This window comes from Rhinolophus hipposideros (assembly GCF_964194185.1).
Source record: "Rhinolophus hipposideros genome assembly, chromosome: 14".
In the NCBI taxonomy this organism is placed as follows: domain Eukaryota; kingdom Metazoa; phylum Chordata; class Mammalia; order Chiroptera; family Rhinolophidae; genus Rhinolophus; species Rhinolophus hipposideros.
Window position 1 is genome coordinate 61629921 of NC_138060.1, and position 22892 is coordinate 61652812.

Sequence of the window (22892 nt, forward strand, 5' to 3'; positions counted from 1 at the left end):
AACCACACTGTGGGAACAGGGCCCTTGGCAGGTTTTGTCTGCTCTCTGTGACCTCTGTTCCACCCTGCCTCCGGCCTTCCCACCGCCTTCCCCTTTGAGCTCCAGGCCACGTTTCTACCTCCTTCCTCAGTGCCACCTCTTTGGGGCCAGCTCCAGGCACCTGTGCTCCACGTGTCCTAAGCACATCACCTCTGCCCTGCACCAAGCCTGCTTCTCCTCCAGTACTTGTGACCTCCATGATGGCCCATCACCCCCAGAAATCTGTGCCCCATTCTTGGTGCGACCATCCCCTCACCCCCAGGCCCTTGGTGTATTCCCATTCCTGGCCATCCGGTCCCTTTGTCTGCTGTCTTGGATCTAGACGAGGCTGTAGCTTCCTCATGGCCCTGTCCCCACTTGCCCCGGCAGCCCCTTCTGCACTGGACAGTGCTCCAACACAGACTTCTGGTCACACGGCACCCTCTTGCTTGAAACCTTCTGTGCCTTAAAAAATGCAAACCAGAGTTCTGGTCTGGGCCACAGTGCAGCCTCCACGCGGGGTGCACCCTTCTTACCTGCTGAGCACTCAATCGCCCCGCCTGAGCACCTGCTCCCACTTCCTGGGATCAGTTCTCAGTCCTCAGGTCATGTTCCAGGGAGGCCTCTCCTGGTCCCCAGACCAGGCCACGCCCCCTGTGACCCTTCCCATGAATAGCCTAGCAGCGCTCGGTGTACCTCCCGCAGGAGAAGATGCTGGACATCTACTGGCTGCTGCGTGTCTGCCTGCGGACCATCGAGCACGGTGACCGCACAGGTCCTCTCTTTGCCTTCATGCCCGAGTTCTACCTGAGCGTGGCCATCAACAGCTACAGCGCTCTCAAGAATTACTTTGGCCCCGTACACAGCATGGAGGAGCTCCCAGGTGATGGAGCCATTCATGCTGGGCGGGGGCAGAAAGGGGTCTTCGGTGTGAGCCCTGGGAGCCCTGTTTTGAGCCCTCATGGCCCAGCAGTGCACATCTGCGTAGGCAGGAGGGAGACAGTGTCTGCTCTGCTCTGCCTACAGCAGACAAGCGTTTGCTAAAGCCCCACTTGGCGGAGAGCCCTGCCTGAGGCCGGCACTGCAGAGCCAGCAGCTCCTCCCTGGTTCTGGGAGGGAAACGGACCAAACAGATCCCCGCATTCGCTTTCTTCTTGGTGCTGCTATGGTCCAGGAGCTAACTGACCTCTCACCCTGCCGCCTGGCATTGGCCACATGGTGTGGCAGCTGCACAGGGCAGAGTGTCTCTGTAGAGCACAGCAAGGGGTGGGGCCATGCTGGGGGCCCCACCAGAGCCTGGGCTTCCCGCGGATCAGAGACCAGGCTGGACTGGGTGGTTTGTGTCTGGGTCAGGCTGTGGGCTGTCAGGCCACTGGCCCACCTCTGCCCCGCTGCAGGCTTAGGTGCAGGCTTTGTCCTCAGAGGTGGAGCTGTTGGTGCCCAGGTGCTTTGATGCTGAGCCATCAAGTGTTTGTGCTAAGATGGGTTTGGGCCTGGGCGGGTATCTTGCCAGGGCCCGCCCTCCCCCCCACAGCGAATCTGCCTTAGCCTCTCACCACTTGTCAGTGAATGCCGTGCCCGAAATCCCCAGATGCCAGCTTGGGCCCAGACTGGCCCTTGGAGCCAGCTCTGGAGCCCCCTACCCAAGCCCACCCACTCTGCCAAGGGACATGCCTACCTGTGCAGCCCCCACTCGTCAACAGCTCTTGCTCCCCACTCTGCAGGCTATGAAGAGACCCTGACCCGCCTGGCTGCCATCCTTGCCAAACACTTTGCTGACACACGCATCGTGGGCACTGGTGAGGTGCCCTACAAAGGTCTTGGGGGCGTGGGAATGGGATGGCATCTCTGGCTGGCTATTTTCTGCACAAAATGCTGGCCAGATGGGCATGAGGCATGGGGGCCAGGGCTCATGCTAGGCCCTTGCTGAGGCCTGCTCTATCCTGGCAGACATCCGTGACTCGCTGATGCAGGCCCTGGCTAGCTATGTCTGCTACCCACACTCCCTACGGGCCGTGGAGCGGATCCCTGAGGAGCAGTGAGTGAGGGTCCGGGGTGGGGTGTGCTCCCTGCCCTTCACAGCACCACGCCCAGCCTTACCCTGTGCCTGCCACCCCTTACCCTCGTAGACGCATCGCCATGGTGAGAAGCCTCTTAGCTCCCTATGAGCAGCGGCCCTGGGCCCAGACCAACTGGATCCTGGTGCGGCTCTGGAGGGTAAGCCTGGCCAGAGGGGAGGTGGCTATGGCTGGCTGGGAGGAAGGTTGCCCGCCCCACTGATCTGCCACTGACATCCCCTCCAGGGCTGTGGGTTTGGGTACCGCTATACACGGCTGCCACACCTGCTGAAAACCAAACCTGAAGACGCCAATTTGCCTAGCCTCCAAAGTGAGTATCCAGGTCAGGCACGCACGTGGCCCTTGCCCACTGCTCTTGGGGTCTCTCACGTCTTCCAGCCCCCTTTCTGGATTTATATTGGGCCCCAAACTCCCTGTCTGTCCTCTGTGGTTTCCCTTCTCCTATGTCCTCCCAGCCCAAGGGTACTCTGGGACTACTCCTGCTGGCTCCCCAGTCCCACATGTGCCCTCTGGGCCTGAAGCTCTGCATAGGTCACGGTACAAAGGGACAGCACCCTCCCAGGCTGCTGGCCGCTTATGCAGATTGAGGACCGGCTCCCTGACCTCCATCCTTGTGCCAGCGCCATGTCCTGCTGCTGCTGCCAGACCTTGGATACCTGAGTCCAGGGGCATAGATTGGGGGTTGGCCAGGTTTCCAGAGGAATCCATGGGGCTTCCTGGAGGAAGGGGTGTTTGATTGGGAGCAGATATGCTTGCTTCTGGGGTCCAGCAAAGCCCTGTGAGCCCGAGGACCTTGCCCCAGGCCCAGCCGAGGGTCTGCCTGCCACAAGCTGTACGTACCCTACGTGGTGGCTCTCCTTGGCCCACATGGTGTTTGGTGGGCAGTGTTTTGGCCTGAGGGGTGTCCCCAGAGGTCAAGTGCTTTGTGCAAAGTCACACAGTTAAGTCATTGCCAGTTGCCAGGGTGGAAGTGAGCTGCAGACGGAGAGTGGCAGTGGGGCTGGAGCCACATCCTCCTGCTACAGGGACTATTGATTTGTGTGGGGGTAAGGGTGGGGGGAGGTCTGCCTAGCCTGGTTGCGGCTGAGGGCTCTGGTTACTGCTGCCTATCAGCCCAGACTTGGCGCCCACCACCTGGGCCATATGCCAAGGCCAGCCAAGGGCAGCAGAGGACAGTAGAGGATGGCATGGCTCAGAGGAGGCTCTTGGAGAGGCTGGCCTTGATAGGCATGAGGAAGGGTCTTTGTCACTGTCTAGGACTAGCCCTCTTTGGAGGGCCTGCAACTGAGAACTTGCAGGGACTCAGGCTGGGGAGGGGGGTGCTGAGGGGCTGGAAACAACTGCAGCCTGTGGCTTGCTCAGCAGAGGGAGGGGACAGATTTAGCCCTAACCCCAGGCAGTACTGCACCATCCCCCCTTCATGTCCTCAGCATTCCCAGAACCATCTTTCTGTCCTTATACCAATGGCCAGTGGGTGAGGGCAGGGGCACACAGGCAAGGCCACTGACTGGAGTCCCCAGTGCCACCTCCCCATGCCCTTTGCAGAGCCCTGCCCCTCCACCCTGCTGCAGCAGCACATGGCGGACCTGCTGCGCCAGGGTTCAGACGTGGCACCCAGCTTCCTCAACAGCGTCCTCAACCAGCTCAACTGGGCCTTCTCTGAGTTCATCGGCATGATCCAGGAGGTGGGTTGTGGGGGGCCTGGTGGACCCGGATGTTGCAGAGCACAGGGCATGATGTGCAGTGTGGCCGGGCCACTAAGCGCTGCCCACCCCCCTGTTGGTGGCTCAGATTCAGCAGGCCGCCGAGCGCCTGGAGAGGAACTTTGTGGACAGCCGACAGCTCAAGGTGTGTGCCACCTGCTTTGACCTCTCGGTCAGCCTGCTGCGTGTCTTGGAGATGACCACCACACTGGTGCCTGACATATTCCTCGACTGGTCGCAGCCGACCTCTGAGATGCTGCTGCGGCGTCTTGCTCAGGTGTGTCCATCCGGGCAAGGAGGCCGGGCGGGGGGGTCCTGGGGACGCCCCGATGGGAAGCCCACCCAGCCACCAACACTTTCCGGTCCTCACAGCTGCTGAATCAGGTGCTGAACCGGGTGACGGCTGAGAGGAATCTGTTTGACCGTGTGGTCACCCTGCGGCTGCCTGGTGAGGACCCAAGTGCCCTGCACTCCACACGCCACAGGCCTTGGTTCTTCTGCCAGGAGCAGTGATGTCTGATGGTCCATTCTCACCGGGACGGCCAGGCTTGGCGTCCCCAGCCTTAACTGCGTCCTTCTGTGGGGAGGACACGGGAAGGGTGATGGCATCAGCCCGGTAGGCCAGCAGCCCCTGCAGGGGGAATGCGTGGGTAGCTCAGCCCCTTGCCTCCCTCCTTAGGCCTGGAGAGCGTGGACCACTACCCCATTCTGGTGGCAGTGACAGGCATCCTGGTGAGGCTCCTGGTGCATGGCCCCGCCTCAGGGTAAGTGTTAGGGACTGTGGGCCCCTGGGAGTTGGGTGTGTCTGACGGGGAGGGTGCTAGGCAGGGCCTCCCTGCAGCTCGGTTTCCTTATCTCTAAAATGGACCTCAGTATCGGGTTTTGAGACAGAGAGCAGGCGGTTACGTCTGAACTCAGGTGTCAGTAGCAGCAGCTGTGAGTAGGAGCAACGGAGCCTCCAGCAGATTGAGGTGTCTTGGCCCCCAGTCAGAGCCTCAGGCAGGGGCAGGGAAGCAAGACTGTGGTAGGGGCGGGGTGCGCTCCTGCAATGGCTAGAACAGCACCGCTGGGATCAACAGCTGAGCACACACACTGCCACTTGTGTTTGCAAAGGCTCTGGCAACAAGCATGTCCTACCTTTATTAAGAAACTCCATGACAGCTGGATCCAGGACACTCGTGGGGGCCCCCAGCCCAGCCCCCCTACCCTGCCTCCCTGCAGTGGGACGGCTGAGATCCACATAAAGCCAGGGCACTGCCTCAGCCATTAGGCCGAGCCTAGTGCCAGCCCTTAAGAGGCTTGTATCCCTGAGGGACAGCGGGTTGCAGTTCTGCCCTCCCATCTTGGCCATGCTCAGCAGGCTCTTCACTGCTGAAAAGCTGGGGGTGCAGGGCCACAGTGCCCCCTCCCTGCTGTCTCAGGAGCCCATGGGAGAGGCTCTGCCCTCAGAGTGGCCTGTGAATTCTGCTGCCCACAGAGGAAGTAGGGCCAGGCCCAGGCTAGGACCCCAGGGGTCCCTTAAGTGCCTCACACCTGCCACCAGACTCTGAATGGAGTTGTGAAGCCGAAAGTGGGTTAGATGTTGGTGCGTGGAGTCTCGTTTCATCAGAGGGCCAATTTCCTTCTTCCACCCTGGGGTGGGGGGTGACAGGTCTTTTTTTGGAGCCCTCCCCCTTCCTATCTGCTTGGGTTATGCTTCACTTCTTCACCACCATGCCTTGGTAACTGCCTCGGTCCCTGAGGGTGGACCTGGGCTCTAAAGCAAGTGCTCTTCCAGATGGGCCTCAGTTAGGGTCCTCATGGGACATTTGGGTACCAGGAGGTCCCAGGGAAATGTGGCCCAGGCAGGCCTGTTGCTGAGGTGGAGCAGGGGAGAGGTCAGGGTCCCCACCCCTTTACCAGCGAGTGTGTATAGGTGGAGGCCCATGCAGGAGGCTGGGGCACAAGCCCAGTGCTTCACACCAGGATCTGGCAGTACTGTGTGCGGCAGCGGGCAGCAGGGCAAGCGGCAGGCAGGCGGTGGCCTGGGGCGGGGGGGCCCTGGGCAGCCTAAGTTATCACCAGCCCCTCAGAGACCGTGGAGCTAGTGGACTCGGAGCCACCCTTGAGCCGCAGGCCTATGGGGTTGTAGAGATCAAAGTCCTCGGCCACTGCCAGCTGCACACGCCCATTGAGGCCCCTCCTGCCTGGCTCCAGAAAGACCACGTGCTTGTGGACACTGGCCTTGCGGCTGGGTGCGTCGGGTGGCGTGGTGCTGAGTACCGAGGACTGTGCGCTCAGCTCCTGGAGTGGGCTGGATGCTCGGGGCCAGCGGCGGCAGCGGCAGGTGCGGTGACAGCAGCGGTGGCAGCCGGGACAGGGTGGTGCGAACAGGTACAGCAGCACCAGGACCAGGCCCACGGCGCAGCCCAACAGCGTGGTGTAGCTCGTGTTGAAGGCCTCAGGCTCAGGGTGCGGGAAGTGCACACTCACGTTGTACTCATGCGTCTGGTTGTGATGCAGGTGGGGCCCGGTGGCCAAGCACACAAAGACACCCTGATGCCATGGCTGCACGTTGCCGATGGCCAAGCTGCCATCAGCCAGCACTGCAATGCTGCCATTGTGGGATCCTGGTGCCACCAGCAACTCCTCCTGTGGGGACACCCAGGCCACGTGCATGGCGGGGGCACTGGTGTTGCAGTGCAGCCTCAGGGACTGACCCACCTGCACATGCAGCTGCTCTTCAGGTTGCTCCAGGCTCGCCCAAGCTAGGGTCTCCGAGCAGTTCTCGAAGACCCGACTGTGCTCAAAGAAGCGCACGCGGGACGTGGGTACCTTGAAGGCCAGGCAAATGTACTCCCGCGCGAAGTCTGTCACAGCGCTTAGTCCCCGCTGGTGCCAGCGCTGCAGCAGATGGTAGAGGCGGCAATCGCAGGGCAACGGGTTGTTGTGCAAGTAAAGGCCGTTCTTGAGAAAGGCCGGCAGCGCGGCCAGGTCAGTTACGGGGATGCGTCCCAGGCGGTTGGAGGAGAGGTCCAGGGTACGCAGATGGGTCACGCCCAGACCGTGCAGGTGGTCGAAAGAGAAGGACGCGAGCTCGTTCCAGCCCAGGTAGAGCCGGTGGAGTGCGCTCAGGCCCTGGAAGGCATGCTGGTCCAGGTGCGCCAGGCGGTTATTGAACAGAAACAGCCTCTCGAGCGCCGCCAGCCCGTCGAGGTCGTGGCGGCCAAGCACCCGCAGCCCGTTCGATGATAAATCGAGCAGCCGCAGGCCGCTGGCATTGGTGAAGACTCCGCGACCTAGCGCCCTCAGCTCGTTATGACCTAGGCGCAGGGCGCGCAGCCGGGAGAGGGGCGTCAGCCAGCCGGGCTGCAGGCGCTGGAGCGCGTTGTGACTCAGGTCGAGCTCGGCCGCGGCCGCAGCGGCAGGTAACGTGGCCGGCACATCCTGCAGCCCAAGCCCTGCGCAGCTCAGCAGGTCGGCCGCGCAGATGCATTCCTGGGGGCAGTTATGGGACGCCGAGGGCACAGAGACTTCGGGGTCCAGGCTGCCTAATCCGACGCGCAGCGTGCACAACAGTGCGCCCAGGCGCATCAGCCAGGCCATGGCGGCGACCTCCCGGGGTGGGACGGGGAAGTTCTGTGCGGGGTGCAACTCCGGCACTCGCCCCCTTCTGCTCTGGCTCGACGTGCGTGGCGCTGAACGGCCAATGGCCGGGGAGGCAGGACGCGGCCTCCGCCCAGCTGTTCCAGCTCCCCGGTTCCAGGCTGTGAGCTGGGGCCGCGGTCCCCTCAGCACTCCCTTCTCGGGCTTCCCCAGCTCTCCGAGTGCTCTCCCGGTCACTCAGCTTCTAAATACTCTCAAGGCGGGCGGGTTTCCAGGGGGTGGAGCGTCGGGCTCCCATTGGCTCCTGCTGGAAGGGGCGGGGCAGCCACGACCCTGGCGATCAAGGGCCCCCGTGGCCGCCAGAGGGGGAAGTGAATCTGGTCCCAATGCCCCAACCTTCGCTTGGTCGGCTTTCCGCGGCGCCCATCTCCCTAAACAGTAGCAGGTGAAGCCTGGGAAGCACCTTTCAGCTATTTTCTTTGAAGGGTTAATGTATATTAGGAGGCAGATGGACTTTCACTATTTTCTGGTGGTGCCTGAGGCCCCTTAACGTGGTACCCGGGCTGTGTGGGTTCTTCCCGGGGTCTAGAACTTGGGGGAGGGGTGTGAGAAGTAGGGATATGGGGTGGACTAGATTGTCACACCACCCCCACCCTTCTAATAGATGACTGTTCTCAGACAGGCCCCAGCCTCCTGACTATTCATGTACCCTCTCCCACCTAGGATAGAGAGAGCCACGTCGGTGCTCCTGGCCGATCCCTGCTTCCAGCTCCGCTCTATCTGCTACCTTCTGGGGCAGCCAGAGCCCCCTGCCCCTGGCACTGCCCTGCCTACCCCTGACCAGAAGCGCTTCTCCCTACAGAGCTGTAAGTGGATCAGGGAAGAGAGGGGTTTGGAGCTGGGCCAGGAGTCTGAAGAGTGAATTCCCACCTGGGAGTACTCTACGGCCACACTGGGCCTGACCCCTCCTACCGTCTCCCAGACACAGATTACATCAGCGCCGAGGAACTGGCCCAGGTGGAACAGATGCTGGCACACCTGACCTCTGCATCTGCCCAGGCAGCGGCTGCCTCCCTGGTGAGTAGGGCCCTAGACACAGGTCCACACCCACCACACCTGAAGATGTTGGCACAACTGGGTACACACTACATAGGCACAGTGTGCGTCCACCTGCATCGAACCCCAGCCCACCCTACACTCTGCTCCCTGCAGCCCACCAGCGAGGAGGACTTGTGCCCCATCTGCTATGCTCACCCCATCTCTGCTGTGTTCCAGCCCTGTGGCCACAAGTCCTGCAAGTAAGTGGGCCCCATGGGCTTAGGAGGCTGGGTGTGGGGGAACAGGGGGCACAGGGATACACAGCCACCCCCACCCCTCCTGTTGTAGAGCCTGCATCAACCAGCACCTGATGAACAACAAGGATTGCTTCTTCTGCAAAGCCACCATCGTGTCTGTAGAGGACTGGGAGAAGGCAGCCAACTCAAGTGCCACTTCCTCGGCTGCCTAGGCCTGCTGAGCCCCCAGAGCTGGAGCCTCCACCCCTGAACCCAGACCCAGGCTGGGCCCTATTTATGAGCTCCTCATGCCCCTTCGCCCCACTCCCGCCACATTCAGCCTCCTTGCCTGTGTGTAACCTCATACCAGGAGTCCAGCCATGCCCTAATTGTGCCTGAGCTTGACTTTCAGTCAGGGCCACAGTGAGCATTAAATTATTATTCCATACAGCCCTGGCCCGGCCCTTCTTGAGGGAGTAGACTTAGTGGGGTGTGCCCAGCAAGGATCCTGGCAGAGTATGTCCACAGGAGAAGGCAGATGTCCAACTTCAGCCTCATCCAAGCTTCCCCAGACACATGGCAACGAGTCCAGGGTCTTCTGACATGACAAGCTGGTGCTCCGCTTGCCAACAGGGAAATGGTGGCTCAGCCAGCCCCACAGCAGCGCCTCACATGATGATGCGAGGCTCCGGCACAGACTCGCCAATGGACTTGTGGGGCAGCACGCTGGCCCCGTTGAGGTAGAGCTCGTCATTAACTATGACGTCCTCACCCAGCACCGTCACGTTCTCCATGCGCACCTCGGGGAGAGGGGCAGGTCTCGTCAGCGAGGCATGCACATTCCCTGGCCCTCCCCCCACCTGGCCCAGCCCAGAGGCTCACCCACTGGCCCACACGGCAGCGCCAGCCTACAATGCAGGACTCGAGCCAGGAATGGGAGCGGATGTGGGCGTCGCGCAGCACGGTGCAGCGCCGGATGCACACGCCGTCCTCCACCACCACTCCAGGACCCAGGCTCACATTGGGACCGATGCTGCAGTTGTGACCAATGCGGGCACTTGGGTCCTGAGGACAGTGGGGAAAATACAAGTGGGCCATTTGTCTCCCAGGACTGAGGGGGTTAATGATGGGCAGGGCAAGGGCCTCACCACTAGCACGTTGCCCACAATGCCAGGGCCTGAGCACAGTTGCTCAGGCTTCTTCTGTCGCAGTGACTGTAGAAAGAGGCACATGCCAGTGAGGAAATCCTTGGGCTGCCCGATGTCCATCCAGAAGCCTGTAGGGAGGGAATGGATCAGGGGGCTCAGCCCAGCCACAGACCACCCCCACCCTGTGGCCTCCCTGCCTCACCCTGCAGCTCCATGGCAAATAGCTGCCCCTCCTTGGCCATGACAGGGAAGACCTCCTTCTCAATGGACGTAGGCCGCAGCTGTGGGGGTGGGCAGCTTGTGAGCAGGGTCGTGGTGGTGCTGGCCTGCCCTACCGCAGCCCCCCCAGCAGCTGCTTCTACACACCTGGATGCGCCGCAGCACGGCAGGACTCAGGATATACATGCCTGCGTTGATCTTGTTGGACACAAACACCTGCGGCTTCTCCACGAACTGGTGAATGCGCCCTGTGTCGGCCTCACACACCACCACACCATACTTAGAAGGTTCCTCCACTTTGGTCACCTGAGTGCAGGGAGACCTCAGGCTTAGACCAGTGCTCCTGAACCTTCATATGCATGCTGTCCTAAGTCTCAGGGGCTGTGCCCCAGATGCTTCAAGACGCACTGCACAGTCCTGCACCCACAACATAAAGGAGCCTTCACAGCGGGTGGGGGGGGCAGTGTGGGAGCAGACAGACATGGGCCTTACCAGAATAGAGCCCTCCTGGCCATGGTGCCGGTGGAACTGCACCATGGCTTGGAAAGGGAAATCGCAGATCACGTCACTGTTGAGGACGAAGAAAGGGTCTGCAGTCTCAGAGAGAAGGTCACGGGCCAGTGCCAGGGGCCCAGCTGGGGGAGGGGAACAGATCACCATTTTCCTGAGGGGTCTGAGCCCCTGGATCCAGGCCCCATCCAGGCTGGGTCTTACCCCGTTCCTAACCCTAAACCTTCCCCTTCCCCAAGGGACCTCCTGTCTCTACTTACCTGTCCCCAAAGGCTCCTCTTCGTGGGACATAGAGATCCGGATTCCTAGCTGAAAGACAGGAGCCCCGTCAGGATGAGCAGGCATTGAGGGAAAGGGTCAAGAGTGCACTCAAGCCTCACCCTCTGCTCCTGCGCCTTCATTTCCTTCTCCAGCACCTGGGACATGTAGCTCACCGCCAGAATCACGTGATGCACGCCTGCCTGCCGGAAAGAACAGCGCCGCCCAACAGGCGGGCTTAGCCCGAGGCAGGGGTGCCCCGCCCCCACTCGTCAGCCGGCCCTCGTCGTGCCACGTCCTACCGCGACCCCGGCCCCGGGCCTCACCGCGGCCAGCGCCTCCACCTGGTGCAGCAAGATGGGCTTATTGCAGAAGTCCACCAGTGGCTTCGGGATGCTGAGAGTCAGCGGCCGCAGGCGCGTCCCATAGCCGCCCACTAAAATCAGTGCCTTCATCGCGCCTGCGGGAGGTCGGCCGGAGACTGAACCCGCGCTCCGAGGTGTCCGCGGCCCGCCTGGCCGACCCCTGCCGCTAACTCCCGCCGCCGGTCTCAGCCCTGCGTCCTTCACCTGACAGACTGACCAACTCTGGAGCTGCCTTGGCCACCCAGTCTACCCCGACGCTGGACCCCGGGCAGCCACAAACCAGGACGCCACACCGGATGGAGGGCGGCTGGCCCGGAACTCACGCCCGCCCTGGTCGGGCGGTGACGTGAACTCAGACGGGCCAATCGGCTGCCGTGTACGTGGCACGGCCGCCGGCGTCGGAGCGCTGGGGCGTGGCTCCGGCAGACGTAGCCAATGAGAACCCGAGCGCGTCCTGCTGCCATGGGGACTGCGACGGGCCCGCGGGTCAGCTGGCCATTGGCGGATCCAAAGGCAGAACTGGCGCCAAAGGCGAGGCTGCCGTCCCTCCAGGTGCCTGGAGGCCCCGCCGCTGGAGGAGCGGAGGAGCGTGGAGGCCGGCGGCCTGTCTCCCAGAAGCCGCGGGTTGTTCACAAAGACGCGGATACAGCCTGAGTTTCTAGCGGCTTTATTGACATACACGACCTTAGACACAAGCGGGGCGGGCAGCGCTAGGTGTACAGAAAGGGGCGGCTGGGCCCAAGGCCCGAGCACCCCACCCCCGCACGCAAGGTCCCGAGAACACTTCACTGCGCCCAGACGCGGCTGGAGCCACGTGTGGTATCCCCGGGCAGGCCTCGGTGGCGTGGACAGGAAAGTGGAGCAAGAAAGCAATACCCAAAGGCGAGGGCTTACAGTTCTCGGAGAAGCTAAGGAACCAGGTCCTTCCCAGGGTTCTCCAATTTTTTTCCTCATTAAAACATTTTTTAAATCTGCACAAACAAAACCAAATTGAACAGCTTTCAAGTTCAAAGCAATCTGCATCTAGGGGGCGTGCACGTGGCCAGGTGTGAGTGAATGAGCAGCGTGCTACTGAACTAGCCTAGGCCTTTGGCCCCTTAGGGGAGTCCCCACGCCCACTGCACAGGCCCCAATGTGAGGGAGGGGTGGGGTCCCTGGCAAATTGCTACACTGGTCCCCTTTCTCTTTAAGCACCGCCCGATCCCACCCCCCAGGGGCTGGTGTCACTTGACCCAGGGAAGCACTATGAAGAGGGGTCACTTGAGTGCCCCAACCGTGATCCCACGTTGCACTTTGGTCCCAAGTCGGGGCTAGGAAGGCAGGGCCTGACAAGGACAGGGCTCTGGCATAGAACCGTGAGAAAGAGTAGCAGCAGAGAGCATGTGCGCCTGTGCACACGCCCACCACCCCACCAGATAACAGGGCTGGGTCTCAAGTGTCAAAAAAAGTGCTCAAGAGAGAGGCCCCGACTTGGGGGAGAGGCAGCAAATCCCAGGCCCTCTGCGCTTTTTAGTGCCAGGACAACACTGAATATAAGTAAATCTCTTGCTATGAAGAACATAAGAGGGCAGCATCTGCCCCCAAAATACAGGAACGCAGGAGGCACGGAACATCCCCAGTCTGGAGAGTTGTTCAACCAAGGAATAACGAGTGGCCCCAGACCTTGTCTCAGCCCCTGCCCTGCCAGACAATGACTATGCTAATGAAGAGCTACTGCCCCTATGGCTGAAGCTACAGAATGGTACAGGAGAGAAGATGGTCATTAATGACCAGAAACAGGCAAGCTGCCCCTCCCAGCCCCAAGGAATGGGAACCTGCCCACCACTGGCACCAGGGTCAGAGGGCTGAGAGATGAGATCCATCAAGGAGCCCATGAAAGATGTGTGAGGCTGCATCTCTAAGGACTAGGAAATTAGTCCATCAGTTACCAAGGCCTCTCACAGACACAAACTGGCAAGCTTACTTTTAATGCCCAAACGGACATGTGCCGAAAGTGATCATGACAGTGACCCTAGGCTTGGAGGTGAGTGCAGTGTCATCATGTGTTAGTGGTGGCAGGCCACATGTGTTAGCGGTGGCAGGTCTCTGTACCATTAAGGGCTGGCAGCAAAAATTAAATACAACCATGGGGAAGGAAGGGGCCACCCTTTGGACCTTCACTGTACACTGTCAGTGTTGAGGGGCCACACTCTAGGCCAACAGAGAGGGTGATGGGCCAGCAGGGAAACACCTCCTACAATTCATTTTGCTACCAGTTCTTTGTAAAAAGGTAGCACCTGCTGAAGAAGGGCACGGGCAAAAACTCACCTCAGAAATGAGAAAGAATATTTTGCTGAGGAAAGTGTGAAGGAAAAATCAATATTTACTAATGAACAAGGCTACACCCCAGGGGAAGGATCCCAAGAGACAGGGGCTGGCAGATGGACAAACGGACAGACTGATGGACCCCAGGACCGTAAGACAAAACTCTCCTTAGCAGAATCTGGGCACCTGCACCCAGGCACAGACAATGTCCGTATGCGCCAAGTTCTCCCTCTCAAGCCAGGAGCTTCTCACAATGGGCTGCTGCCAGAAGCTTGGCTTGGGGAAAGCTGAGCCCCTCAGCGGACCACAGCCCCTCAGCCCCGGGAGGAGCTGCCCACCAGAGGCAGCACAGCTGCCCGAGCCAGAGGAAGAGGACTCCCAACCACAGCACAAGAACTGCAAATACTGTCTGGGCCGAGCCACCTGGTGGGACACTGACTATCCTCAGCAAGTAAGCAGGGCCCCCTTCAGTGGGGCAAGAGAGTGCAGACTCCTTAGGAAGAGATCTTGTTGAGAAAGGCTGGCTGGGGTGTGCAGACAGGAGGAGCAGGTTCAAGTGCCAAAGAGTGCCAGGGGACTCCAGGGCCTGCCTTCTGCCATAAGCTGACTTCTGCCCAGCTTCACAAATCCAGCCTCATGCCAAGGTCAGAACCAAGAAGGATGGGTCCAGCTGTGTGCAGCTGGCCTGGTAGTGCCTTGGGGGCATCAAAGAGCGGCTGACAACCACCACACTAGAATGTCCCCCAAGAGATGGGCACCCAAGAGGGAAAAGGGATGAGTGGGCATGGAGGGGCCCTGCATCAGCCCAGAGCTTCACCCTGCAACCAGCAGGGCCCTATAGTCACAGACCCCAAAAACCTTGGCAAGAGAAACCAATGTCCAAGGGCACCCTGTCCATGCTGCCAACCCCACCAGGGGCGCCTCTTCCTTCCTAAGTCAGACTGGACACAGCAGTCAGAGCTGTAGAGCTAAGGAGCCTGGCTGAGAGGATGTGTGTTCTGCCCTCCTTTACTTTACATATATGGATTCCAGGCTACAGCTAAAAACATTTCTTTTAGTTTACACCAAAGAGAAATATAACCCTTTAAAAGCAAGTCTGTGTCCTCACGGCAAGTTCAGATCAATGGTCCCTGCCTGCGGGTGGAGAGGAAGGGGCGCTGGGGGCCCAGAGCTGGGCCTACTGGTTCTCGTCCCGCATCTGTTCCATGATGCTGATGAGGTTCTCCAGGCCAAACACATAGCCTCGGTCTGGCCCGTCATGCACGGTGGGGTCATCCCGGAAGCCCTTGAACGTGCTGTGTGCAAAGTCGATCATGCGCACATCCACCTTGGGTGGCGAGGAGGGGCCCGCCTCAGGGCTGGTGCTGCTGGGGCTGGTGCTAGGGCCACAGGGTGATGCCACCTCAGGCAGCCCTGCGTCCACATGCTTGAGACGCGTCTCAGACCGGCGGTCCAGGTAGGACTCAGCTCGGCACTCCTTGCCATCATAGATGACAAGCAGGGAGCTGGAGTAGAAGCGGTAGGAGGCCTGCCGCTCCAGCACCGCTTTCAGGCCCCGCAGTTTGCTCAGGACGGGCTCAAAAAGGTCACGCCGCAGATCAAGGCCGTTGTGCAGGTACTGATAGAGGGCGCTGCGGAAGCCTTCAATGGAGAGCCCACGGCCATAGTACTTGTTCCTGCAGAGGTAATGCCCTGTGTCCAGCTGGTACACCTGAAACCCCAGGAGACAGACAAGGGTGAGTGCCAGGAGGTGCTGTGACCTCCTAGTGCCTTGGGCAAGCACTATCTGGGAAGTACTACTGACCGACCTGAACTTTTCTGCTCACCCCTACACCACTGAGGTGTGTGGGCCAGGTTCACCTGAAGTTTTCCTGCGGTAAAGCCAGGAGAGAACAGAGACCAGGCCTGCAGGTTCTCTGCCATCACCTCTGAAGCCCTTCTCCAAGTTGCCCGAGGGCCCAGCTGGACTCAAACGAAGAACATCTGACTGACAATATCAAGGCAACAGGTGCCCACAGCAGCTCTGTACCTGGAGCCCAGACCAAGGTCACCAGGTAAGGACAAGAGAGCTCAAGGAACATACTTATAAGGATGCACTTGGCACCCGGTGAGGGACGCCACTCTTGGAGGAGATTCGGGACCAACGTAGGCAAGGGCACTTGGCGTGGTAGCAGACAGGTACATGGGCAGCTGAAAACACGCAAGCAGCAGCACGCCGGCGCTCACCAGACCAGGGGCGACTCACCTGCATACCACAGACCCTGACACCCAGCGTGGCTGACGTACTCTGCTCACACTTCCTCATCTGCCGAGCTGCCTTCTCAGCTGAAGCGTCATCACCGTGCTGTCGGGTACCCATCTTCAAGTCCAGCACACAGGGGTACTTGAAGTGATGCACCACGTTCTCCAGCAGGAGGAACTCTGGGCCACAGTCAAGGACAATAACAACCACACTCGCCAGCAGCCGCAGCCAGGAAAGTGCAAGCAAGTTTTTCTGTAAAAGGGGGTATTCTCATCTAATGCAATCTGAATTCTACCTCAGTAAAATGTAGAGTTCATGCCACTGGCTTATTACTTCGCTAAAAAAAATTGTTACTGTGCTAAAATAGATATAAAATTTCCCCTTAAGCATTTTGAAATGGACAGTTCAGCAGCATTAAGTAAATTCACACTGCTGTGCAACCATCACCACCATCCATCTCCAGAATTTTCTACTTCCCAAACAGAAAACAGAAACTATGCACATTAAACACTAACTCCCATCCCTGCCCCCACGCCCCCTAGCCCGATAACCACAAATCTACTTTCTGTCTCTATGAATCTGCCTATTCTAGGTGGTTCTTATAAGTGGAATCATATAATATTTGTCTGTTTGTGTCTGGCTATTTCAAGGTTCATCCATATTGTAGCATGTGACAAAATTTCATTCTGTTTTATGGCTAATATTCCACTGTATGGATAGGCCACATCTATTGATGTCATCATTTAAATTTTATTCTTTAGATCTGTCCTGTAGACATACACAAACTAAAGAAGATTTGGCAGATTCACATACATCCCTGGCACCATCAGTAAACCAAGGCCCCACTCAAGCCAGTGCCTCACCCAGGCCTAAGACGTAAGGAAGACATCTTTGCAGCACTACTACAAATAGGAAAAATCAGATTTAACATTCCCAAATGGGAATCTCAGAAAAAGCTGGTTTAAATTTCTATTTTGTCATTTTCTGACTTAATTTCAAACTACTGGACTATATGTTTAAAGCTTATCCCTTAGTACTTCTAGGACCTTCTGCTCAAAACAGCTCTATGGTCCTGGCCTCCTGTCATTTATATCTGTGTCTTCACCTAGATCGACTGTCTGCAACAATCTTGGATAAAGTACAGGCGTATCACATGTCTGCCAAAAGTCACTGGGGCTCACACAACCTGAACCACAGCCCACATCTGGGAACGATAAGCCACTCAACATCACTCTGATGATGAATGTTTTCACACCTGCTAATTCTTTTTAAAAATAACTTACAGAAAACCATTCAATTTGGCCTTTAATTAATCTCATTGCCTGCTATAACCTATACATAAGTGACAATAAAACTTAAGGAAGGCTGCGGAAAGATCTCAGTGCCTGAGAGCATGGGCTCTTGAATCTTGCCCACTCACTGGCTCTGGGCACAATACTTACCCCTGTGCTTCCCTTTCTTCATCTAAAGATGGGAATCATAACAGTTCCTCCCTCAAAAGACTGTTACGAAAACTGAGTACACATGAAGTACTCAGCAGATTCCCGCCTCAGTTTCTCAGTAAGTATTGGTTATTTATTGTCTACTGCTGCAAAACTAAATGATTATAAAGATACCGATTTCATAATACTTTTTTACCTTTAACATCTTGAAACTATTTTACATTGTATAGGTATGGTGTTTAAACAAACAAACAAAAAAACACACCAAAACCAAACATATTACTTTTTAATTATCTTCTGGGAGGGGAGAAATGCACATGCGCACATACACCCCCACCCGAGCCTAGACATGCACTGATAAATCTGGTAGCCACTAGCCACATCTGGTGATTTCAATTTCAATTTTAATTATTAAAAATTTAGAATTCAATATCTCAAGTCACAGCAGCCACATTTTCTATACTCAGTGTGGCTAGTGTCTACCATACTGAGAAAAAGCACAGATACGGAATATTTCCATTGTCCCAAAAGGTTCTATTGGACAGCGCTCTTCTAGACTGTCAAGTTATAGATTCAGTTTTAAGAGTCCCCAAAGGCAGAAAAACAACAACATGCTGATGAAAGGAAGGAGGACGAGAAAGAAGAACCTATGAAAAAGGAAGCTGAGAATGAGAGGACTGAGCAGAGAGGGCCCTGACGCAGGGCCCGTGATCCCAGAAGCAGACACTGCTGAGGAGCTGTGATAAGGATACTGTAGAGCTTTCGGTCCTTAGACTCAGAGCGCATTCGGCTCAGCTGCTGCTTGTGACAGCGCAGGCTCCAGGGGTTGTGGCTAATCTTCTCAGAACTCACACCGCTGTTGCCATCTAGCATCTGGAAAGGGACTTCCGAGTGGCTGTGTAGCTCCACCTTTGGACTCTTTGCCTCCTGGGAACTAAGGGGGAAGAACATACACATGGCTAATGGGCTCAGACAAGTCACCCTCTGGGATCTCACTGCACAGGGTGGGTGACATGGTGGCCCCGCATGCATGAGCACATAAAAGTGAGTAAATCAGATTAGTGAAATTTGTGTCTCCAAAAAAGAATTCTTTGCATTAAATTATGTGATCAAGATACCATTTCACATCCATTGGGGAGGCTATTATGAGAACAAAATGAAACAAGTGTTGGAAGAGGTGGAGAAACTGGAACCCTCATACACTGTTGGTGGGAACGTGAAAAGGTACCCCACTGTGGAAGTCCGGCACTTCCTCAAAAAGTGAAATGGAATTATCACATGATCCAACAAATGCCTGAAAGAACCGAGAACAGAAACTCAGATACTTTACACTAATGTTCACAGCAGCATTACAGTAAACAAGAGCTGGGAACAACCCAAGTGTCCATCAGTGGATGAACCGACAAACAAAACATGGTACATGGATACAATGGAACAGTATTCAGCTATAAAAAGGAATGAAATTCTGATACATGTTACAACCTAAATGAACCATGCTTTCATTTAAGTGAAATAAGCAACAACACACAAAAGGAAAAATATTGTATGATTCCACTCATGAGGTAACTGCAAGTTCAGAGACAGAAAGTAGAATAGCAGTTGCCAAGGGTTGGGGCGGGGAGAAGTACAGAGTTAACTGTTTAATACACAGACCTTCTCTGGGGATAATGAGGTCGTTCTGGAAATGGACAGAGGTAATGGCTGCACATCAATGTGAATGCTAACTGTATGCTGGGAAATGAGAAAATGTACATTTTATGCTATGTGTATTTTACCACAATTTAAAAAACTATAGATATTGATGAGCATGCAGTCACACTTAAACAGAGTGGAGCACTGGAAGCCACTGTCGAGGACATGAGTAACTATCCTTTTAGAGTCCGTGACATCTAGAACAGAACCTTTAAGAAGACTTAAAGAAAGCAGACGCCGACATCATGTTTATGAACGTCTGCCTGCCTTTGTATGAGGCCTGGAAGAAAAAGGAAAACATCAAAGAAAAAAGAGCAGGCCCCAAGGAACCTGTGTTTCTCAGTGGCTGACGTTTGCACCTGTGGAAGGCATGAAGCTGTCTAAAGTAAGGGAGCTTTACTTCAGAAATAAGTCAAACCACAAAGAGGTTGTGGTGAGAAGATGAATCTAATTGAACATATTAGAACTTTACCACAACTTCATTTTTGCCCCAACATAAAAGCCTTTGCTTGAAGTAACTTGCAATGCGGTTTCTCACACTAAGCAAAGAGAAGCAGAGCGCTGGCGACGCCACGTGCCCTGGAAATGGCAGCGCACGTCTGCGCTTGGAACAGAGACGGAGAGCTGCAGCAATGCCAATGCCCCTCTCCTCTCCAGAACTGCTGGCCTCTCCTCTAGGTATGGAATAAGTCAGAGTTGAGGTAACCACAGGGTAGTGTGGCCAGAAATGCTGACACTCCCCAACAGGGTGCTACTGGGCAGCCTGGGCGACCCTGGCTAAGAGGCCCTGGCAGAGATCCCATTTCCCTGTAACTGGAAGTAGAGGAGCCGGCCAGGGCCTCTCGGCATGACAAAACTCCCATTGTCTTCTGGAGAGGGCACTGCTGAGGCCATTCATGGATGCCTTTTCATGACCCCCTTTAAAAAACAGCAAGGTTGACTTATTTGCAAGTAAACCCAAATAAGTTCTCTGTGCCTAGATGGGACACTTGGCATCACCCTTGCTTGCAGCCCTGGTCCTGGGGAGGAAACAAGCTCCACTCCTGGGAGCGACTTAAGAGACTCTGCTAACAAGCCAAACAAAGTCTGGTCACTGCAGATAGAACTGTCACCTTCAGAGCAGGGCCTTGAACCTGGGCATGGGCAGACCTGATGGGATTCGGTGTTCACTGGCTTTTCACTAGGTGACGTGTGAAATAACTTCTGTGCTTGTGGAAAACCCTCTCCAAAGAGCTGTTGAGAGCAGCATCCACTGCCAGCTATGGACCTGGGCAACACTCCTTGTCACCTGACTGACTGACTTTAGCTCCCACAATTATCAGTTACACAGAAGCCCCTTGGGGAATGAAAGGAAAGCCCTGGAAGCTGTGCTTCTGCAGGCTGGTGTCCACTTTCCACAAGAATGTTCACCATCGGGAGACCCTCCTTACTACGACGCTGAGATGAAGGCCTCTCTTGACATCAGAGATGCAGGCCTGGCCACAAAGGACCCCAACTGAGGACACAGGAAGTGAGACATCACACACTCAGCCAGTCCCTGGGGTTCTGTGCTCCCTTCATCAAAGGGAGTGAGGAGAGCGGGAATGCCCCCGTGCCCTTGAGCCACAGGAGCAAGGGGTACAGCAGGTGTGGCTGAACCGATCTGATGTCGGAGATAAACTGTGTGCTGCCACATGTAAGAACAGTCCAGTGCCAACTAAGTCAGGTCACCGAGCAGCCTAGTCACCGAAACTTATTTTTGAGTGAAATTAAACATAACATAATCATACAATTTTGATTTCACTTTGTTTCAGGAAGCTCACATTATTTTTAGTTTACATTCCTTTCATTTTTTTTTTTTTGTATAATTCCGTGTTTTTTAGCATATCCACAAGGTTGTGAAACATCACCACTGTCTAATTTTTCGGACATTTTCATCACCCCCAAACCAAACCTCATGAGCAGTAGCGTCCCATCCCCGCATCCCCTCCTGAGTCCTGGGTACCCATTAACACACTTTCTGTCTCTGTGGCTCGGCTTATTCTGAACATTTCACATACGTGGAATCAGACAAGTGGATTTTTGTGCCTGGCCTCTTTCACCGAGCATGTTTTCAAGATTCATCTATGAGGTACTGTATATCAGTATTCCAATCCTTTTTAAGCTGATAGACCATTGTCTATTATATGGATAGACCACATTTATCCATTCACCGGTGACAGACCCCTGGGTTGTTTCCACTTTTGGCCTGTTAGGAATAATGCTGCTATGAACATTTGTGTACAAGTTTTAAGTGTGAATATATTTCTTCAACTCTCTTGGGTTTATACCTCGGAGTGGAATTGCTGGGTTTCACTTTTTGAAGAACTAATAATCGTTTTCCAGAGTGGCTGTACTACTTTACATTCCCATCAGCAATGTAGGAAGGTTCCATTCTCATCAGCACTTTTCTCTGTCCTTCTGATTATAGCTACCCTAGTGGGAGTTTACATTTTTTTGCAGGAAATATCAAAAAACATAATTCTTTGTAGACTATTTTCCTAATCTACAAAAATTCACTTACAATGCAATAAACTCGATTTTAGATCCAGGGAAAGGGTTAACAGCAGACGTCAGAGTCTAAGAGAAAGTCTGACACCAAAGCCCTTCAAGAACGCGTCTGGATGGCCTCTCATTGCCCTTGGGCTCTGACATCCTGCAGGTCAGAAAGCAGCTGCAGCCTCAACATGGGCCAGTGCACTTTGACCTGTCTTGGGGATATAAGACCTAACAAAGCTGGAGGGCACAGGGAGCTCTCGCTTCCCAAGGGCTCAGAGAGCTTCATTCTCTTAACCAACGACAGCCATACTCAGAAGGAGGCGTCACTGAGGTGAAATGATACAGGACACAGGCCACATCTGTGTGAGTAGCCCAAGAACACCAGCCACCTTCCCCCACACTTGGGCCCTACTTCCCCATGCATGATATGTCAGGACTCTAGACACTTCTTGAGCATTTGTGCTGACAGGACCAACACCCCCTTCAGCCCTGCTCACCACCCCTCACCTCTCAGAGGTCTCAATGGACAGGCTGGCTTTCTCCTCCTTGTGGTCACTGCCACTGCTTGACCGATGCAGGCTCCGGCGGGAGTGCTTGCGTCGAGGTTGCTCCCGCTCTGGTGTGTCATCCTGCTCCACAGTTTCACTTTCCACATAAGGGTAGGCCACTAAGTTGATGTAACCATCACTGTCCCCCTCAAAACAGACAGACACCACACCTGTTGGAAAAAAAGGCAGCCAGTCAACATATGTCCCCACAGGCTGGGTCCACGCAGCACAGACTGCTGGCATTGGCTGCTCCCAGCACACAGACGTCACCTGCCCTGAGCAAACTGTAGGTCAATGTAGGAACAGTGACCAGCAGACATCTTTCCAGAAGACAGCTGACCACTCAACCCCACTCTAAGTCTGCTACTTACTTTTGATCTTGGATAAATCTATATTTATTTCCCATTCTCTTATCTGGCTCTCTCACTTTCAATACTGACTTCTGTACCATTCAAAGAACTGTGTGCCTCAGTGACATCCAAACCTGACATAATTTAACCCTCTACTTATTTAACTGCCCTATGCTACTGCCATTTCCTGTTTCCTCCTCTAGATCTGGGTTGTTTTCTGCCTGACAGTGTCACCTAGAGAGAAAGAGACATCAAGACTTCTTCCCCTCCAAGCAGTCCCAAAAGTATGTCTTCTGCCCACACTGAGCATCAGGCTTTTCTAACCTCACCAGACACAACTTCCATTCTTCAAACCCCCAGCATTCCGAAGTTGGCACAGCTTTGTATTTTCCACGCTGTACTCATGCAAAACAGTTGATGTGTCCATTTTTATCAAGCAGGTTGTTCATAGTTTCTTCTGGATCATTACCAAAGCAGTTAAAACACAAGGTCTTGAAACCTAACTCAAAGAGGAGGGTTTTGTTTGTTTTTTAAAAAGGTCTGGCCTGCCTTTTGTCTAACTTCCATGTCTAACCTTCTGTCAGCTACATTTCTCACTCTTGGTATGCAAAATTGTTTCTACAGTCTGAAAATTAGAAA

General features: G+C 55.5%; 4 protein-coding genes across 10 annotated transcripts in view; 1 reads left to right on the plus strand and 3 right to left on the minus strand.

Annotated features, from left to right (window-relative positions):
- RNF123 (ring finger protein 123) overlaps positions 1–9106 on the plus strand; it is a 27624-nt gene extending 18518 nt beyond the window's left edge. For 4 of the 6 annotated variants that reach the window (XM_081073023.1, XM_081073025.1, XM_081073024.1 and 1 more), the window contains 12 exons: positions 724–901; positions 1743–1817; positions 1969–2056; positions 2148–2235; positions 2322–2406; positions 3642–3781; positions 3888–4076; positions 4172–4247; positions 4479–4563; positions 8108–8250; positions 8367–8682; positions 8771–9106. In XM_081073023.1, coding sequence (XP_080929149.1) covers positions 724–901; positions 1743–1817; positions 1969–2056; positions 2148–2235; positions 2322–2406; positions 3642–3781; positions 3888–4076; positions 4172–4247; positions 4479–4563; positions 8108–8250; positions 8367–8682; positions 8771–8891 — 1584 coding nt within the window. In that variant the 3' untranslated portion in view covers positions 8892–9106. The remainder of the gene's footprint in view (positions 1–723; positions 902–1742; positions 1818–1968; positions 2057–2147; positions 2236–2321; positions 2407–3641; positions 3782–3887; positions 4077–4171; positions 4248–4478; positions 4564–8107; positions 8251–8366; positions 8683–8770) is intronic. The other 2 variants (XM_081073026.1, XM_081073027.1) reach the window with 1 other exon arrangement.
- On the minus strand, positions 5849–7384 carry AMIGO3 (adhesion molecule with Ig like domain 3; the record flags this gene model as incomplete). The annotated part of the gene is made up of 1 exon (XM_081073033.1): positions 5849–7384. The coding sequence occupies one exon, from the start codon at positions 7382–7384 to the stop codon at positions 5849–5851; it is 1536 nt and encodes a 511-aa protein (XP_080929159.1).
- GMPPB (GDP-mannose pyrophosphorylase B) lies at positions 8795–11490 on the minus strand. 2 transcript variants are annotated; one of them, XM_081073035.1, is made up of 9 exons: positions 11120–11490; positions 10916–10996; positions 10796–10844; positions 10518–10660; positions 10173–10331; positions 10009–10087; positions 9807–9934; positions 9541–9723; positions 8795–9458 (listed from the first exon to the last, which is right to left on the minus strand). In XM_081073035.1, exons 1-9 carry the CDS (start codon positions 11246–11248, stop codon positions 9327–9329), a joined length of 1083 nt encoding a protein of 360 aa, XP_080929161.1. In that variant the 5' UTR covers positions 11249–11490; the 3' UTR covers positions 8795–9326. The 2 variants fall into 2 exon arrangements, with proteins under 2 accessions (XP_080929161.1, XP_080929162.1); XM_081073036.1 differs by having other exon boundaries at positions 9078–9458; positions 10916–10992; positions 11120–11367.
- A 318-nt stretch (positions 11491–11808) lies between these two features.
- IP6K1 (inositol hexakisphosphate kinase 1) overlaps positions 11809–22892 on the minus strand; it is a 51567-nt gene continuing 40483 nt past the window's right edge. The window contains exons 3-6 of the mRNA XM_081073034.1: positions 21863–22073; positions 17899–18080; positions 15708–15883; positions 11809–15173 (exon numbers count right to left, since the gene is read on the minus strand). Coding sequence (XP_080929160.1) covers positions 14640–15173; positions 15708–15883; positions 17899–18080; positions 21863–22073 — 1103 coding nt within the window. The 3' untranslated portion in view covers positions 11809–14639. The remainder of the gene's footprint in view (positions 15174–15707; positions 15884–17898; positions 18081–21862; positions 22074–22892) is intronic.